Genomic DNA, 18,511 nt, shown 5'->3' with positions numbered 1-18,511 from the left:
TAAAGTCTTTTTAACCAAATACTTGATGTTGCCAGTTTCCACTGGTTGTGTTTTACATTCTTGGAGGGTTTATAACGGTTGTCTCATGATATATATACCTGATGAGCTAGAGCAGTCTTAAATGTTTCCCAGTTTTTAGCATTGCCATACATGACTTTTATTTTTAGATTTAGGGGATTATAGAATGCGAGTCTAACCCTAAGGAATTTGCTGCTGATGTATTTGAGAGTTTTCTTTCCAGAATACACAAGGTTTGGATTTGTGTTTTCTTATAAAAGCTAACATGGCTTCTTAAGTAAATTCATGTATTCATTCTCTTGCAAACACTTTGTGATACTCACTGTGGTCCAGGTATCATTCTAGACATTGGGGTGATGGCAGTAAGGAGAACCATTCCTGTCCCCGGGAGCTTACATTCCCAGTGGAAGAGAATTCATGTAAGGTGCTTGTGTTATTAGCAAGGCCTCTTTTTCTCCTCTTAACCAGCCCAGAAAGTAAATGACTGGTTTTGAAATAGAAAAGCCTATGTTGGTAATGCCAGGTACTTTCAGGGGCAGCCATTGTATTGCTGCTCACTTATGCTATTATGGACTGAAGAATTTTGAATACTCCGAAGTGTGATACTGTTCATTCAGTTGTAATTTTCCAAATCTATTTTTTGTATTTTACTTATTAATTGAACCATTTATTTTCCATAAAGAAGTTCAGCTACACCTTCTTTATGTTTACTTTGCTGCTTTGATGTTTATATAAGGTTCTAGTTTTGATAAAGGTGTGGTTTAAGCTGTTATGGGATAATTCTTTCCAAATTTACTCAGAAACCATTAATTAAGCACATTTAATCTTCTAGGCATATAAATAAAACTTGAGGTTGATACAAGAATGAATTGGGTACAGTTCTACAGTAGTGGGGGGAACACAAACACAAAGCAAAGGTGACTGACTGAGGTTCCTGGCATGGATCTGTTTCTGGAGGGATGGAGATATAGGGCCCGGAGAGGTTTAGGGCACATTGAGCTTTAAGTAGAAGTGGCATTGTTTTTTGGAACATTATTTGCAAAAAGAATGGTCGTTTTATACTGTTCATTTGTTCTTAGTATCTATTCATAGTAAGATTATACATATTCCAGTAAGAAATAGTAATACTATCCTTTCAGATTACATAATCTGTGGAGAAGTAGACCTGATTTTACTTTAAGACGTTCCAGACTAGACTGTAAACCAAAAGTCTCACCATTGCAAACACTTAAGTTTATTAGAACACTGCTTCTCAAACCTAGCCCAAATTAAGAGATGTTCCAAAATAATGTTTTTGTTTTTATCCAAAAACCTACATCAAAGTAGACATTCTGTAAAGTCGAAATAATGTTATAAATTTGGTACAAACCTTAGAAAGTTCCTAAGCCACTTTTCCCACGTGAAAGTGGGGATCAAGGCAGAAATGATATTGCATTGTTGTGAAGATTACTTTGAGATGTTAGCTGCTTAGCACAGCACCTGGCACATAGCCAATAATTCTCAGTAAATACATATTATTCATGTATTAGGAGTTGCAGCATTCAGGTCAACATCTTTTAGAATTGACTCAATATAAGAGTTTTTATTATTGTTTTAATCCTAGAGATTACTTCCTTAGAAAAAGGAGGAAATCTGTTTAAAACAAAAAGTTTTATATAGCTAGCAGTTGACTATATGTTATACAGTACTTTTATTTTTAAAATAATGGCTTGTTTCAGCCATTTGGTATTTCTTATACTTGTGGGAAGTAGCCTAAGTTCAATATTAGCTATACTCCCAACAGGCCACTCACCATTAGCCACATGGGGGCAGATACCTAATCATGCTAGTTTATATTTCTTTTAACATAAATTGGATATTGAAAGAATATGAGGTTTGAGGAACTTGTGTACTTATGGTGTTATCAACCGTTATTTCTGTACAGTCACTCCCACATCTAGATACATTTTCAACCTTTCTCCCAAACTCCAAATCCTGGTTTATATCTATCTTCACCTACATATCTCATTAAATCTTAAACTGTTTAGACCTCATCACACCACATCTGTTTTTTCTGTGTGTGTGTGTGTGTGTGTGTGTGTGTGTGTGTGTGTGTGAAATATATATTAAATGGGTTATGTTCCTGGCATCTGGTAAGCAGTCAGCAAATGTTGATACTTACTCTGTGTTACTGGCACTGTCACTCTTGCAGTATATGAAACATAAGACCTTAGAGCCGTCTTTTACTTCTTCCTTGCCACCCTGTTTTACATGGTTGCCTCCATAATGAATCTCCTCTATGTTCTCTCTTCTCCATTTTTCTGGGTTGACTGTATCCGTATCTGCAGCGGAGCCTATCCTTTCCCACCAACTAGATGTGATTTCCTTATCCTTTAAGCCTCAAAAAATATGTTGTGCTTCTCATAGTTTCCTGCAATCATGTTTTATTTTTTCCCAATACAGTTTATCCTATTCAATGATACATTCTTTTGAAGACAATGACTATATTAGGCATCTTCCTGTTCACATTTCCTGCAGTGCTGAGTCATTGACTTTCCTATAGTATGAATTCAGTGTAAATTTTCTTAATAAGTAGTGTGTTAATTCACTTAAATATATGTGTGCTTCTATTTGCTAGATGTTGCTACCACTTTAATACCCAAAAGGAGGACTGAGACAACTTTTTCTGAAATGGCCAAAGAGTAAATGTTTTTGGCATGGTGGGCCATACTGTCATAATTGTCAACTCTGCTGTTATAGCCCATAAACAGCTATAGATAATACATAAATCAATGGTATGGCTTGTGTTCCAGTAAGACTTTGTGCACAAAAACAGGCAGTGGGCTGGATTTGACCTGCTGACCATAGTTTTCCAATCTCTGCTCTAAAGGATTTGTATTGGTCATTTGTGACAATATCATTTAGTTAGCTGAGGGCTTCAATTCTCAATATGTAAAATGAGAGCAACAGAAAAAGAGATTATAATAACTCCCAGTGTAATTTAAAGTTCCTTCTGAGAAAGCAGTACCTGCTCAGAAGGCAGGCTTTTTGATAAATGAACTTGACCTAAAGTATCCTCGAGTCCCTTCCATGTGCCGGCAACAGTATGATACACAGGCCTCTAAAAGACTAGCCCTCAAGGAGCTCACAGTCTAGGAGAGAAAGTAGATATGTGGTAAATGCTACAGTAGATCTGCATTTAGTTCTATACTAAATGTACCAGGCATAACAGGTACCTGGAAAGGCCTGGACATTTTACATAGACACTCCAGACTTGTCCTATTTTTATGGAAGCACACCCCAATTGCCATCACTCTGCTTCCAAAGATTGGCACATGAAGTCGAGACTTTAGATTTTAAACCCAAGCCAAACTAAAGTATTATTTAAGTTTTGACTTAATGAACATCACAGAAGATTGTTACTCTTCTTGGGGATACTACCCTATTGTACATGCACAGATTCTGTTGTTTCATAGTGTACTGGTTGTATTTAATAATTTTTGGAACACCTTTTTCTTTCTTTCTTTCTTCCTTTTTTTTTTGAAAAGCAACCAGCAAAAGTATGAGTTCTTTTTCTTGGATGATTTTATTTCCAGGCTGAGAGGATGTTTTTTAAATAAAAACTAAGATTACTTTCTTTGGATCTGTAACATGAAATGTTTTAAAAATCATTTACAGTGAAGTTAAAGAGGTAGGATACTTTTTTGTGTGTCACTTTAGAGAAATTGGTTTTGCCTGTGTGAAGGCCTCAAATGAGATCCACCTGACCTCTTTTACTAACACGCAATTCCCAGAAAGCAAAGACCTTTTCTACCTGAGAGCAGACCTGATGTCCAGTTCATGTAACTCACTCAGATTCTGACTTCTTAGATTCTCAACTCTGTCTGCAGGATACCACCTCTCAGCCTTAGTTGATTCTAAGAGCCTGGTCTCTTGCCCAAATCTCCTCATAGCCCTGCCACATCCCTCCTTGCTTTCCACCTGGCCCATATCCCTATTAGCCAGTATCCCTTCTTACCATAAACATTTCCCCAGCTGAGCATTTAACCTGTATTTCTTCTTTTCTCAGAACAGTGCTTCTCACATTTCAGTGTTCGTCATAATCATTTGAGACAGTTGTTGGAAATATGAATTTCCAGCCTACCCTCATAGCCTCTTTTAGTCAGTCTCACATAGGACCCAGAAACCGGCATTTTTTTTTTTTTTTTTTTTTTTTTTTTTACATCCTCTGCCTCTTAAGTTATGCCTGTGATCATACTTTGAGAAACACTGGCAAGGGTGTAAACTCCTTGAGGACGTTTTGGTTCCCATACAGTATCTAGCATATTTTCTGTATAATAAGCATTTGGTAAGTGTTTATTCAGTTGGATTATTGAAGCTGTATAAAGAAATAAGTAATTTGATTTTAAGTTGGATTTATTGAAATCAGATTCTGACATCTTTAAAGATATTAATCTTTATCCTTTGCTGAATTGAACCAGAAGTAGAAAATTAAATTATCTTATTTCAGGCTTACAGAAAATAATTGGGAAATGTACTTTGAAGATACTCTACATAAGAAATTTACAGTATGTGGTTAAAAGCTGGGACTTTTGGGGCACCTGGGTGGCGCAGTCGGTTAAGCGTCCGACTTCAGCCAGGTCACGATCTCGCGGTCCGGGAGTTCGAGCCCCGCGTTGGGCTCTGGGCTGATGGCTCAGAGCCTGGAGGCTGTTTCCGATTCTGTGTCTCCCTCTCTCTCTCTGCCCCTCCCCCATTCATGCTCTGTCTCTCTCTGTCCCAAAAATAAATAAACGTTGAAAAAAAATTAAAAAAAAAAAACTGGGACTTTTAAAAATGTCCTGCTGTTAGAAAACTGAAGATCTTGGAAGTTAACATTATTTTGAGAATAATGGCACAGAATTAAATACATTATCAGAGAACATTAAAGGGATTCCAGCATGTCTGAGAACAGCATCAGCTGCTTTCAGATGTCCTGTGAAAATGGCAGGCTCCACTGCTGCCTTTTAGTTAGATCCCTTGAAAGTAACTGTGATGTTAGTAAATAACAGCAGCGGGCTCTCTAGATGGGATCACTTAAATTTTTTCCTTTTCCTTTTCAAATTCGATTCTATTAATGAGTACTGCAGAGACAAGTGGAGTAAATTACTTAATCTAAGAATCAGTAGTAAACAAATTTGCATGTAGTAGAAGACGCCGTCATCCATGCTTGCCCATCACATTAAGAGATGCATTTCCAGTAAAATTTTACTTCAATTGTTGTATGTTTGTGTTTTGACCAATTTTATACTAATTGTCAAAAATTACTCCATCCAGAAGAAATTGTAACATTTAAAGCATTAAAGTCACAGGTAATAAAATTAAATTTTTAGCTTACATACACATTTTTGATACAGAAAAGTATGAATGGGTAATCAATAAAAGATTTTTAAACACAAATGTATTATTCAGAATAAAATTCTTTGGAGAACTGGAGTGGAAATACAAGTTCAAGGAGAAGAAACCATATAAGATCTGACTGTTGAGGAAGAACTTGTTCATATTATCTTTTAAATGGATGATACTGATATCACATTGCTATGATATTTCGATTCGAGTGAATTTACTTAGGAGTGATGTAACATTTTCATTTTAAATCATCAGTTTTTCCACCACACGATAAATTCTGTTCTTTTATTTAAACTTGTGAATAAAGATTTTAAATGAAGTTTTAGATGTCTATTTAAAAATATAAAAAAGTATCCTTGTTTTCCAAAACTATTTTAGGTCATAATATAAGCAAAAAAGTGTGAAGATCCTGAATAAGTTTTCCCAAACACAAAAAAATGTTTGCTGCAAGGGTGAGTTAAAATCAAGGTTAAATCTAGAGGCAAAAAGACATCTTTAGGAAGCATAGTATTACTAACAACCTCTTAATGAGTGCCTCCTACTGTTTTTTAGTGCTTTGGTAAGCATTTTGTATACATTATACGTATACATTATGTTATTCATGCATTATAGATTTTACACATATTATAATTTTACAGAGAGTGCTGCCTGCAGCTTTGTAACCACCAAATGGTGATACCTAAATCCAAACCTAGGCCTGCTTATCTCCAGTGCATTGGTCTGTTCTCTGCAATATAGCACATGCCATAAATGGACATAAACCATGTTCTTAGATTATGTAAAACCACCCCAGTTCTTTGTTATACCTTTCTGGGATTGTTGATTATTTTTCATAGAGTCATGATCAAGATGAGTATGTGCTCAAAGTGGTCACATTTTGGTCACAGTTTGGATATAGACTCGAGAACAAAGGAAGCAAGAGATCATTTGAAGACTAGAAAGTGTTAGAATCAACCTGAAGAATGTCCATACATAATAAAGGAAATACATAGAGCACTAAATATTTTTATCAGAGAAGATATGTCCAGTGGGCTTTGTGTGGCATCCTGCTTGAAGCAGTTTTATGGTAAGAACTGTAGTTAGCTGTAGGAAAGCTGATGCTTACCTAGTTGCCACAGCTGGGTTAGTGTTTACAGGACAGATGCAAGCACAGCTATCCAAGTTTCAGTAGCTCTGACCCTGAGAATTTTAATTTGAGAGGTTGTACTGAAGAGTAGATCCAAAGTGATATGATGGTCATTTCTTAGCAGATTGTAAGTCTGCAGTTTCCATAGTGATGATCTCATTTCAAATATATACTGTATTGATTGTTGAAGAATTATGGGAATTATGTGAAACATAAAATGAGAATTTTCTCTAAAAGCTTTGGAAGTATATTTTAATTCTCAGTGTTAATCTAAATTTATACATTCTAGTTATATGGTAATTGGTAACCAACTTTATATACTCTTCGGAGGGAATAACTTGATTAGTTGAAATTTCTAGGTGATTTCAGATATTTCATATTAGCCAAAGAGCTTCAGCCTCCCCTCTAACCAAACCTCTCTCTCCTTTTTTAAAATTTTTAAAAATTTATTTTATTTTGAGAGAGAGAGAGTGAAAGCGAGCCAGGGAGAGGGGCAGCGGGAGAGAGGAATCTTAAGCAAGCTATAAGTTCCGTGCAGAGCCCAATGCAGGGCTTGATCCCATGACCCTGGGATCATGACCTGAGCCAAAATCAAGAGTTGGACGCTCAACTGACTGAGCCACCCAGGTGCCTAATTTTTTTATAAGTACCAAAACTATGAATTCTATATATATTCCCATATCTATTCTCCACTCAGTCCTGTGGACACCCAGCTTATTCCTGACTCTACCTTGTACATTACTTTCTTCCTGGGAAGCCTTCATCCTTCACCTCGAGTGAATACCTAATAGTTCACCACTATTTTCCCAGTGCCTTGAACAGTATCTGGTATATGGCAGACCCTCAGTAAACAGGTATTGAGTGACAAATAAATGAACAAGCAAACAGTAGAGTGAAGGAACTCAAGATCTGCTTTATGCATTTCCATATGTGACCCTCTGCAAGATACTTAATTTCTCAGGGCTTCATTGCCCTTAGCTGAAAGACCAAAGGGAAAAAAAAAAAAAAAACAAAAAACAACTGGAGTAAGTTCTTGCCAACTCTAAAGTAATATAATTCTGTGGTATAGTTAATTCATGAACTATTTAACCTTTAACAAAAGTTTCTCTGAAGAAGCTGGTCACCATATTTTGCAAAGTGTTACTTCCTAATAAAAATTGAAGATTAAGAGTCTGTACTATTCATACTCTTACATTCAACTTAGTACCAGATGAAATATGTCTTGTTAACAAGAGTAAGGCTAATTAAAATTCCCTGTGTTAATTAGGAAAAAAATCCCTGAAGGCGGAGGGATTTTAAGAACCAGATAAAGGGGCGCCTGGGTGGCTCAGTCGGTTAAGCGTCCGACTTCGGCTCAGGTCACGATCTCGCGGTATGTGAGTTCAAGCCCCGCATCGGGCTCTGTGCTGACTGCTCAGAGCCTGGAGCTTGTTTCAGATTCTGTGTCTCCCTCTCTCTTTGACCTTCCCCCGTTCATGCTCTGTCTCTGTCGCAAAAATAAATAAACGTTAAAAAAAAAAAGAACCAGATAAAAACAGGTAGCTAGGGTTAGCAAATGAAGTGCCTAGATATCAAAGGCACTGTGCAGCCTGTAAGAGCATCTTCAGGTGGATAAGGAACAAAGAATGTTTTTTTGAGTGTCTGCTTAGCTTTAGATTTCTATCATGACACTTGTCCCAATGAAATGTGATAATTGTTTCTTTGGTGCCCTCAACAAACTGGGTTTTATTTCTATGACCTTTTGTTATCTAGCAGACTACCTGTATGTGGTAAACAATAAATATTTGAGGAATTAATTGATGAATAAGTGCTTACAGCGTTTCCACATGTATTACTAATTGTAATAGTATGTATCCTATCTACAAGATAGTAAGCTTAATAAGCTCTGAGAAATTGACCTACATAAAGAAACCAGTTTATACTTACAAAGCCTGAATTTGGACTTGGGTCTGTTTGTCTCTACAAGTTCATACTTCTCCTACTAACTAGTCTTGTCATAGATCATGAACATAATTCCTAAATGTGTCATATCCCTGCTAGAGGTGCTATATAAAATCTTTGTGGAGTATAAAAAGTTATTACTGATACTAGTTGGGCAAGTTCCACTTTAGAAACATTTTCAGCTGTTAAATTCACTTATTTAATCTTTACAAGCTAGATAACTTTTCCATGGTACTGATGAAGAAAGCTGAGCATCCTTAAGGAGTCACAGATCTTAAGGACCTTAAGCGCCTTAAGGATCTTAGGATTGGAGCCCAAGCCTCTGGATTTAAAAGTAATTGAGCTTCCAGTAAGGATCAGAAAGGACTGAACAAATGGCATCTAGAACAAGTAAGAGCCTTGTAAGACCCTCCTTAAGTTTTAAAATGTGTAATTGGTCACTTTATTTTACCACATCCCATAGCTGTCATACCATGGATAGACTAGAATCATTTACCACTGCAGTTCTGAACTATTGAGCTTTCTGAATGAGGAGGCATATGTCTACACTTGCAGAATTATAAAGCTGGAGTCATCTTGGTGGTCACCTCATCCAGTGACTTTATTTTTTAGTGGAAAAAGGTCTGTCACTTAGGGACTACTAGGAGATTGTTAAATTTGGAGAGTATTCATGTTTAGTTTCAGTATTTTGTAGGAGGAGAAAGGGAGATGATGTAAGGTGTGTCAGTGATCAGATGGGAAATAAAATGGTTTAGAACTTTTTTTTAAATTCTGTCTCCTTTTCTTTTGAGTTGTGAGAAATTGTTTTTTAATCCTAATTTGTAGATAAAGTGGAGGAAGAAGTTTGAAAACTTGGCCAGTTTCTTTGAAAGTTAGTAACAGAGCCAGGATTAAAAGCATACCCTTGAATATCAAGACAACTTTTATTTATATAATGTCAATCACTGTAACACCTGTTTAGCCTACTGAGCCATGCTGGCCTTATAGTGCCCCTGTGAAGCTGCCTGTACAGGGTCAGCTACCAGGCCTGTGAGGGTAAGCAAGTGAAATAACAAGAGGAAATGTCTCAGAGAGTCCCTAAGGGTAAGAAAAAAAAAAAAAGACAAATGTTGGTGTCTTAATCCTTCCAAACCTAAGTAGTTTGTCTTATGGTAGCAGAGCCGTTCTAATAATGGGAACTCCAGAGTTTGAGAAGATATCAAAACGATAAAGCTGTCCCTTAGGATTCAATAGCTTAATGGCTTGCAAAAGAGCTAAAGACTGAATGTTATAGGCAGTGCCAAGCTGGACTCTACACCTTGCCTAAAGATAATAGAAATAGAAACATTCAAAGTACTTTTAGCCTCCTGGAAGTAAATGCGATCTAAAACAATGGTTTGAAAGTTGTAAGGCTATGTTTAAAATGTAAAATGCATTAGAAGGGAAATAGGCGTTTCTGTGCTTACAGAATAAGTGCCATTCTTTGTTACTCAGAAAAAAACTGTTCTGAACTTTTGTTTCCATGAGAATGTGTTTTATTTTAGGTAAATATAAATATAAAGTTTTGTTTATGGCTTAAGTAAGTGAGCTAACAGTTTTCAAGTGTGGAAACTGGGGGTCAAAGAAGTAAAGTAACTTGTCCAGAATCACAGAGCAGTAAGTGATGGTGCCAGGACTGGAATTCAAGTGTTAGACCCAAACCCAAACAGCCACTAAAAGTTGCTGTTTCGTTTCATGCAGATCACAAAATGTTACCCCATATGTGTTTGATAGCTTTTCTTTATAAACAGTTCACATAATTTACTTTTTAATCACGGGCAAATAGTAGACTAAGAGTAACCACCAGTAGTAGAAAAATCACAGAAGTTCAGAATTTCAGCTAAAAAGATTATCTAGTGAAGTCCAACCTCTTTAACAGACTGGAAAGCTGAGGCCTCAAAGCTTACTGACACTCAATAGCAATATTGCTGTGATTAGAAGTTTGCGACATTTTAGGGTAAACACTAAGGAAAATTCAGTGATTCTAATCAGAACCATCAACATACCAGATTTTCACTGTATTTGAATAAAATATTTTAAAAATAATTTATTATATAAGTTCTTAGAAATCTTTGTGCATGCTAAGTGCTTTGTAAAAGAAAGTAAAGTGCCTATTCCACACATAAAAGAGGGACCAAAATTTTTTTTAACTAAACAAGTAATCATTGTAGTTTTAAGATTGAAGTAGTGTATAACTTATTACATGGTGATTTTTAAGTATCGCTAGGTGTTCCTGTGCTGGGAATGTATTTTATACTGTGTCAGCAAGATTATTAGGCTGTAGCTACCATGTGGCTTTTGAAGAATTTTTTTTTTTTTTAATCTTTGGAAATCTAGAAAAACCTAATGGGATTACACAGATTACCTAAAACGTTAAGTATACAATGAAAATTATTTCTCAAAAACTGAAATAAGTAGAAAACATTCCCATATTTGTGAAATGTCTCTTAATAGAAGTCTTAGGATTCAGTTTAAAATACACAGAAGATAATTCACTGCAAGCGTTTGTAGGCTACTACTTGAAAGTTTCCTATTTGAACATTCAAGTCATATTTTCTCCTTAGAAAATTTTGGTTATATCCGTTTTATATTTTACTTTAAAAGTTAATCTTACACTTTGATATCTAATTCAATCTCATTTTTCTCATATATAATTACTGCTAACTTTTAAAAGAACACTGCTTATTTCAAAGGGAAATAATGTTTAAAAGATGTGAAGCATTTAATCCTTGAACGCTGGAACCACTTTTAAAGTATCATAAGCACATCTGTGTTACATTACACAGGGAAAAGAATGTGTGCGTTCCGTGGCCTATGGGCACTAGGGTGGCTGGTTTAGGAAAACTGAGTAAGTTGGGTTTTTTTTTTTCAACATAAAAAATTTTCTGTAATTCTAAAACAAAGAATTGAATTCCAGGGGTGGGGCATGTGGTCATGCAAACATAAGTAATGTTTTGGTTTTACAGTTGTTCTGTCACTTGTCACCTTCTTCTGAAAAAGAAATCAGAGCATTTTGATAATAAGCCCTTCCATTTTCCCTTATTTGAAAACTATTCCATGGGACAGACTTGCAGAGGAATCATGCACTGCGTGTCTCTCTTAGTCAGCTGCGAGTTATGGTGCAAATAATTTATTACTAACTAGGAAATACCAAAGTTTGTGAATGATTTACTCTTCACAGATTCAAATGTATTCCAGGGATCACTTCATTCTTGATCACTTGTACTCCATCCAATGTGTTTTCTTGAGTGGGACAGAAAAGGATGGACTTAACAGCTGTCAGGCTGGGTATCACCTAGGATGTGTGTTTTGCATGTGAATATCATCTGGCATTGGTGGAGATGAAAGAAAAAAGGTTGGAGAACTTCTGCGCTACACTGGTGGACATGTTCTCAACTTTTTCCTCTTTAACGTGACAGTATTCACATGCCAACACATTCCCATAGGCAACTCCTAGTGAGCTAGCTGAAATTCTGCCGCTTCCCCTGCTACCCAAGAAAGCAAGCAAGGGGGAGAATGTTAGGGGAATGCATCTTTGATCAACTAAAAACAGTTTTTTTAAGTAATGGCTTGAGAGTTGCACACCATAAAGAATATTAGCATCTAATTAATTACCTGTGGCACATTTGACAGCTATGTCATGTTACCATGACTGATAAACTCCGTATTTCTTAAATTTTGTGCTTTAGGCTCATCCAGAAACTTAAACTTGCTTTTTGTTTTGTTGTTGTTGTTTTTAATTTGAAGATAAAGGAAGGCCAAATTTAATTGTATGGTAATATAAATTTCTGGGAACGATTTATAATTAGAATGAGCTTGTTACAAAAGTATTTGTAGTCAGTTATTTTAACACCACATATTACTGAAAATTATCATGGGATAGGGTTTTTGTTTGTTTGTTTGTTTTTCCTTTAAAGGTCAAACTAAAGATATTTGAGGAATTTGAATTTTTAGCTAGTCATTCTTTTGTCCAAGAAGAATTCATCACACATTAAACATAGATATTACATAAAAGTTAGTTTTACTCTTTGTGATATGAAAATGACTTGTTCGAAAGCTTTCCTAATGTCATACTTGATATACTCTTGATTTTATTTTAGAACCTGTATAGTAATAGCTCTTTTACCTGGTTTTCTTAGAGATGCTATAAGGAAATAACTATTAATGTCATTAACATTTAAAAATTTTCTAGGGGCGCCTGGGTGGCGCAGTCGGTTAAGCGTCCGACTTCAGCCAGGTCACGATCTCACGGTCCGTGGGTTCGAGCCCCGCGTCGGGCTCTGGGCTGATGGCTCAGAGCCTGGAGCCTGTTTCCGATTCTGTGTCTCCCTCTCTCTCTGCCCCTCCCCCGTGCATGCTCTGTCTCTCTCTGTCCCAAAAATAAATAAACGTTGAAAAAAAAAAAATTTAAAAATTTTCTAATGGAAGGGACTCTATTTTATTTATGGGTAACTTTGAATATTAAGGGTGTTTTTTATTTTTGTTTTTTTTTTTTTTTTTATTGTAAGATATTACGAACTGGATCCTTACAAAAGTCTCCGTGAGAATTTGAGGAACAAAGTGATCATTGAGTATCCAACATTACATGTGGTATTAAAAGAATCCAGTAATGACATGGAAGTTCTTCACCAAGGTAAGTGTGCATCTGTTTGTCCCTGTAACACTTAGAGTAACTCTAGGGAACCCGAGCACTTACGTGACTGTCTTTATTTCTTCGTATATGTGTTTTCCCACTGTATTTACACACTTAACTGAATTTGCTCTATAGCTACAGTTAATTCTGTAAGGAACCAAATGAATGACTGCTGATTCTGTCGTGTTTGAGAGCACATAAGCTTGTCATAATCAATTTAAGATGAATATGTTTGAATGGCTGTAAAAGGACATTCTTTGCCTTCTTGGAGTTCTGTGTGTTTTTGTCTTTTTTTTTGAGCTAATAGTCTTTAACAGTCTGTCCAATAACAAATAAATTTATTCTCTAGTAAAAACTCTCTCTTTAGGGATTCCTAAAATGAGGGATTGTAAAACATTTTTAGTATCCCACATTATAGAAAGGGATATATTTGAAAGAACATCATGTTAAAATTTGGACTGTGTTTAAATAAGCTAGTGCCGTTGCCTTGACCTTTATCTTTTTTAAAACCCCCTGGTTTTATTTTCTTTGATTTTGTTTCTTTGTCATTTTTGTGATTCTTTAAAAGTAGATACTGACCTTCTTTGGTGAGTAGTGGAGTTGGGAGGAAGTATGAAAACTGGAAATAGTACATGTAAAAATTTAGTATATAAAATGACTTACCCATGTTTGCAACTGCTGATTGAAGTAAGCTGTTTGTGTTGCCGAATACACCTCCAGAAAAAGGATGAATAAAATTCAGAAACTACTTTTAAAAAGGGAGAGAGGTTACTCAGCTTAAACCATTAGATACCACTTTCAGCTAAGAATTACAGTTACAGGACAAGTTTCATTGTAACAGTCTCCAGAGGACCATTGAATCCTTGGATTGGATTGAAATCTATTTTTTAAATAAAATTATTTGAAATATATGGTTTAGATTTATTGTTCTGCCAGCATCATAGGCTGTACTAGGCAGTAACCTTTGTTTTAAGGTGTTCTCTTACATGTGTATAATAGGTTTTTTTTCTTGGCAAAAGATGAATAGCAGAGTTTTTATTTTTCAAAGTGGGCAAAACTTTGTCAGTGTCACAGTTTGACTTGGATTTTTAGCTAGCAAACATGAAGTTTCTGATAATCACTTAAGGGCCTCTAAATCCTTAGGTTAACTCTTGGCTTTATGTCTTTCACAATTTGAATGAAAATATCCAATTTTATTTTCTCAAATTAAATTAGAAGTGTGTTGTAAATGGCCAGTTTCGCTTTTTTTTTAAGCTGTGTAAAATCTTACTTTTTCCTTAATATAATTCACATAGCTCTCTAAATGCTGGTTTCAGGGAAAGATGTTTGGTAATGTGGGTTACTAGCCAGGGCAAACATGTCTGTGTAAATAAACATAGCACACACAGCCCCTCTTTCACCTTGTTTAGGAATGCACACTGAGGAAGCCTTCCTGTAATGAAGCAAAAAGAAAAGTCTACTTTTGTAGTATATTTGGAACCTGATTAAGTAAATTTGCTATTTTGGGGGGGGGGGTATGTGATATTTGACTTATTTACAGGAAAAAAAAGTGGTGCTTTCAGGATAGAGGATCATTTAGAGCTGCTGTAGCAAAAAAACTTAGTCTGACAGGATTTGAAGGACCATACCACTGTTGTCACATCAGAAATACACACACTTTAAAAATAATGCCAGGTCTTTCGTACGTACATATCTTTGTGTGAGCACTTAACATATCTGATTCTTTGTACATTCTCAACAGCTTTGGATGTTCGGCAGGGTGGTCCCTTAATGCTGGAGGAGGGTTATATAAGAACAGGGCATTTTCTTTGGAGAGCCTTGAAATTCTTTCTCTCTCCGGAGGAAAAAATGTTGGATTTTGATCTTGAGTTCAGAGCACAAGGTGTCTCTCTTCTAGTTTGGGAAAAATGTGTTTCTGGGCTGGGATTCAGTGGTTTTCACACTTGATCATTGTTATAATGTTTGTTACGGTTGTAGATTGCCATAATTTTTTTTTCAAAAGTCTGCCAGTATTGATGGGCAAGAGGCAAGTTTTGTTTGTTTGCTTTCTGCTTTTTAAGGAATGTAAAAGGTTGACTGTAAAACGTTGAGCAGTTAAGGTAGCCCAGTAGATTGGGAATGTGGTGTGCTTGGTCACCATCTTTATCAGTCCAGCGGGAAGTGCTCAGAATGGTGTTACTTACTTCACAGATCCCTATTTGCCAACGTAAGTTAGTAGATTTAAATGACTTAATAAGAACATGCTGCATTTCAGTCTTAGGAAAAAAGAATGGAGTGCTATTAAAAGAAGAAAACAGGCAACTTCAAGAAAGCAAAGAGTTTTCCCCGAATTGCAATGCCAAATACTACAAAGCTCCATTAATTTAAAAATATCAGCAAAACATATTTCTCTGTTGTTCTAAGATAACTCAAAATTAGAAAACGTCTCTGCCTTTAGGAAGGAATCCAAACCAAGATTGATGACTTGAATTAGTGAAAATACATAGCACAGCAGCTACTCATGCATCAGTCCCTTGTTGGGCCAATAAATCCTTTCATCCATTCTCCTCCCCTCATTCCTCCTTCCCCCACCCACCCACCCCCTCCACTTTTTCTTCTTCTCTTTCACTGTGTGTGTGATACAGTGGGGTAAGGAGATGAGAATGGACCTCAGGCACACGAACAGACATCTAAACTTTACAGGGCAAGAGTTGCTATAGTAAAATTTGTATAAATTGCAAAGAAAGCCAGAGAAGAAACAACTGACTTGTATTATCATGGAGACACTTGAAAGGACTCTGCTGGAGTTTGTAAATTTCCACAAGCATCAGGACCACATCTTGGATGGAACCTGTCTCAATGCTTTATTTATAAAAAGGATTCAGGAGACATCATCTTGGTTGCTGGGACAATCTGAAATCTAGGTAACATCGGCAAACCCCAAGGAACTCGGCGATTGAATATGAGGCAAGATCTAGGTTTATGATTCCAGCGTCACCTCCTATTAAGCTGTGGGCCCTTGAGCATTCACTTTACCTCTGAGCTTTATTTCCCTTATCTTTTTAATAGAAATAAATGGCTGTAAGCCTGAAGCAAAATAATCAGTGTTTTAACCTTAACTTTCATAGTGTTTTAATATAGGATTTCCATTTAGCTTCACTGTGCAATGAAATAGAGCTGTTATTCTGGTTCCCATTTTGCAGATTGCAAAACAAAAAGAGTGACCTGCATTCATACTGATTCAGCAGACAGGCTACGCTGGGAGGTAAACGTAAGGGGGAAAGATCTAGTTTCTGTCCATAAGGAATCTCAGCTTAGTAAGTGAATCATAGTCTTGCTGTAGTAAGGACAGCTCCTTTAAAGGAACTCCATTTCTGCTGTATGCTATCTTTCCTGTCAAAGGAAGGAGAAGGCGATTAGCTAGTCTTCTCTCAGCCTGCATTCACTCAGCATATACTGACCCTCAATTTTAAGTTAAAAAAAAATTATGGAAAAATTTATTCCAACCACACTTGGCCAGCCTATGTGATAATAGTGATCTTTTCAGTGGTACCAATATGGGATCATAACCACACTGTGAAGTGACCATTCCCAAGTCTTCCACAGAGTCAGGAAGCATGTTGCCTCACAAAATATAATTGCCACTCTCAGACATCGTCTCTTTATTGTGGCCAGAACTGTATATCCCGGCTGCCTGGAACATGACATGGTTTGTCTGTCCCCATGAGCAGTGCTGTTGGTATGCATCAGAAGGAAGGAGAGAAGAAGGAAAAACAGTACAAGCTAAACAGAATCAGTATAAACACTTGACTATATGTTTACTTATTTTTTTCAGTGAAAAGTGAATCTACCAAGAACATTGGCAATGAAAATTGAGCACTTCTTCTGGAGGAAGAAGGCGAAAATTCCCAGACAATTGCAGAGGACTGTGCATTGACTAGCTGTTGGATGACTGGGATATTATCAGCGGGTGGTTGAAATTTTTTGTTTCTCTGAAAGTAATTAAACAATCTAAACTAAACTAAAAATCTAAACATTTTTTTTGAAAAAGATGTAGCCTCTTAGATTGACTTGTAAGGCCCTTATTCCTAAGAACTCTTTTTCTGCACCTGATCAGCATAGTGCTTATTTTAGTTAGGCCCAGGGTTTTAATATGCTTAATTCTGTAGGCTGAAAACTTTTTTGTTTGTTAGTTTGATGCAAGACCGGACCCAAGGATCACCTGTGTCTGCTGCAAAATTGGCATCCTTGTTAACAGAACCTCACTAAACATAAAGGCCGTGTGACACATCCTGTATCCACAGGAGAACTGATCTGTCAGTTGCCCATTTTCGTCTTTGAGATTCTTTGTAACTTATTCTCTTGACATGACTGAGTGGATCTTTTACTTGGTTAGCATCCAGTAGAGTGTCACATGTACAGGATGAAAAAATACTGTTAACTACTATTTCTTCTATTCAGTTCAGAAAATCAGTGGCTCCTCATCGTTTGAACCATCGGTGCTTACGAATTTGGGTGTCCTTGTTTGCACAGTGAGCTGTGTCTTATTATGAATTCTGTGCCTTTCATCCTGTTCCCATTTCACTCTCCTCATTACCACACAGGGGTGTTATGATGAGCAGTTTTATGCTGTTTTGAAACATCTAGCAATAACTAAAGAAAAAAAAACCACTTGGAACTCTTCAAAGTGTTATTGGAATGTATATGTGCATTTATGTATATACATGGCTTAATTTATACCTTATGGCAGCTCTGTATACATTATGATCTCACATATTGAAATTAAAGTTTCCTAGTTTTATTGGAATTTATACAGTTATGAAATTGCAATATGGCTATAAAAGAGTAAAAGATGATTACATCTGTGTTGCATCTGTGTATTTAATGGTTAAGAAAACAATGATAAAATTGGACATTGGTGAATTCATTTGTAGTTTATAATTGGAATAAGTTTTAGACCAAAAGGAAGCCAGAGACATTAATTAAAGAAGCTTGTGGAAAAAATAGAATAATGAGAGGATGAGCATAGGAGAACACAAATACGTGTAACTTGGGATCAAAACTGGAGAAGAGAATCCAAATACAATAACGCCACAAGACCTTTAGCCATAAAAGTAATAGTGGAAATATGATTCCTAGAAAATAAGGCCTTGAAATTTGAGAAATAGGTATACTTCCTCAATCAACTTCAGGAATCCTCCTGTGCAGTGAAAGGTTTGTGTAGAATTATGTTTTTCACACTATTTCTGGGGAGACAACTAAATGGGATTTCACAGGACTCATATTTAATCTGTAAGTGAAATTTGTTTTCTCTAAAGAGGCAAGAAATAGGATGAACTGGGGGGCTCAGTCAGTTAAACATCTGACTCTTGGTTTTGGCTCAGGTCATGATCTGACAGTTCGTGGGATTGAGCCTCACGTGGGGCTCT

General features: G+C 36.3%; 1 protein-coding gene across 1 annotated transcript in view; it reads left to right on the top strand.

Annotated features, from left to right (window-relative positions):
• Positions 1 to 17,943, top strand: part of ZNHIT6 (zinc finger HIT-type containing 6) — a 65,472-nt gene extending 47,529 nt beyond the window's left edge. Inside the window, exons 9-10 of the mRNA XM_043575478.1 lie at positions 12,979 to 13,103; positions 16,918 to 17,943. Coding sequence (XP_043431413.1) covers positions 12,979 to 13,103; positions 16,918 to 16,958 — 166 coding nt within the window. The 3' untranslated portion in view covers positions 16,959 to 17,943. The remainder of the gene's footprint in view (positions 1 to 12,978; positions 13,104 to 16,917) is intronic.
• The last annotated feature ends 568 nt before the right edge of the window (positions 17,944 to 18,511 follow it).

This window comes from Prionailurus bengalensis, chromosome C1 (assembly GCF_016509475.1).
Source record: "Prionailurus bengalensis isolate Pbe53 chromosome C1, Fcat_Pben_1.1_paternal_pri, whole genome shotgun sequence".
Taxonomy (NCBI): domain Eukaryota; kingdom Metazoa; phylum Chordata; class Mammalia; order Carnivora; family Felidae; genus Prionailurus; species Prionailurus bengalensis.
Note: the sequence above shows the minus strand (reverse complement) of the source record. Positions and strands in the feature narration are given on the sequence as shown.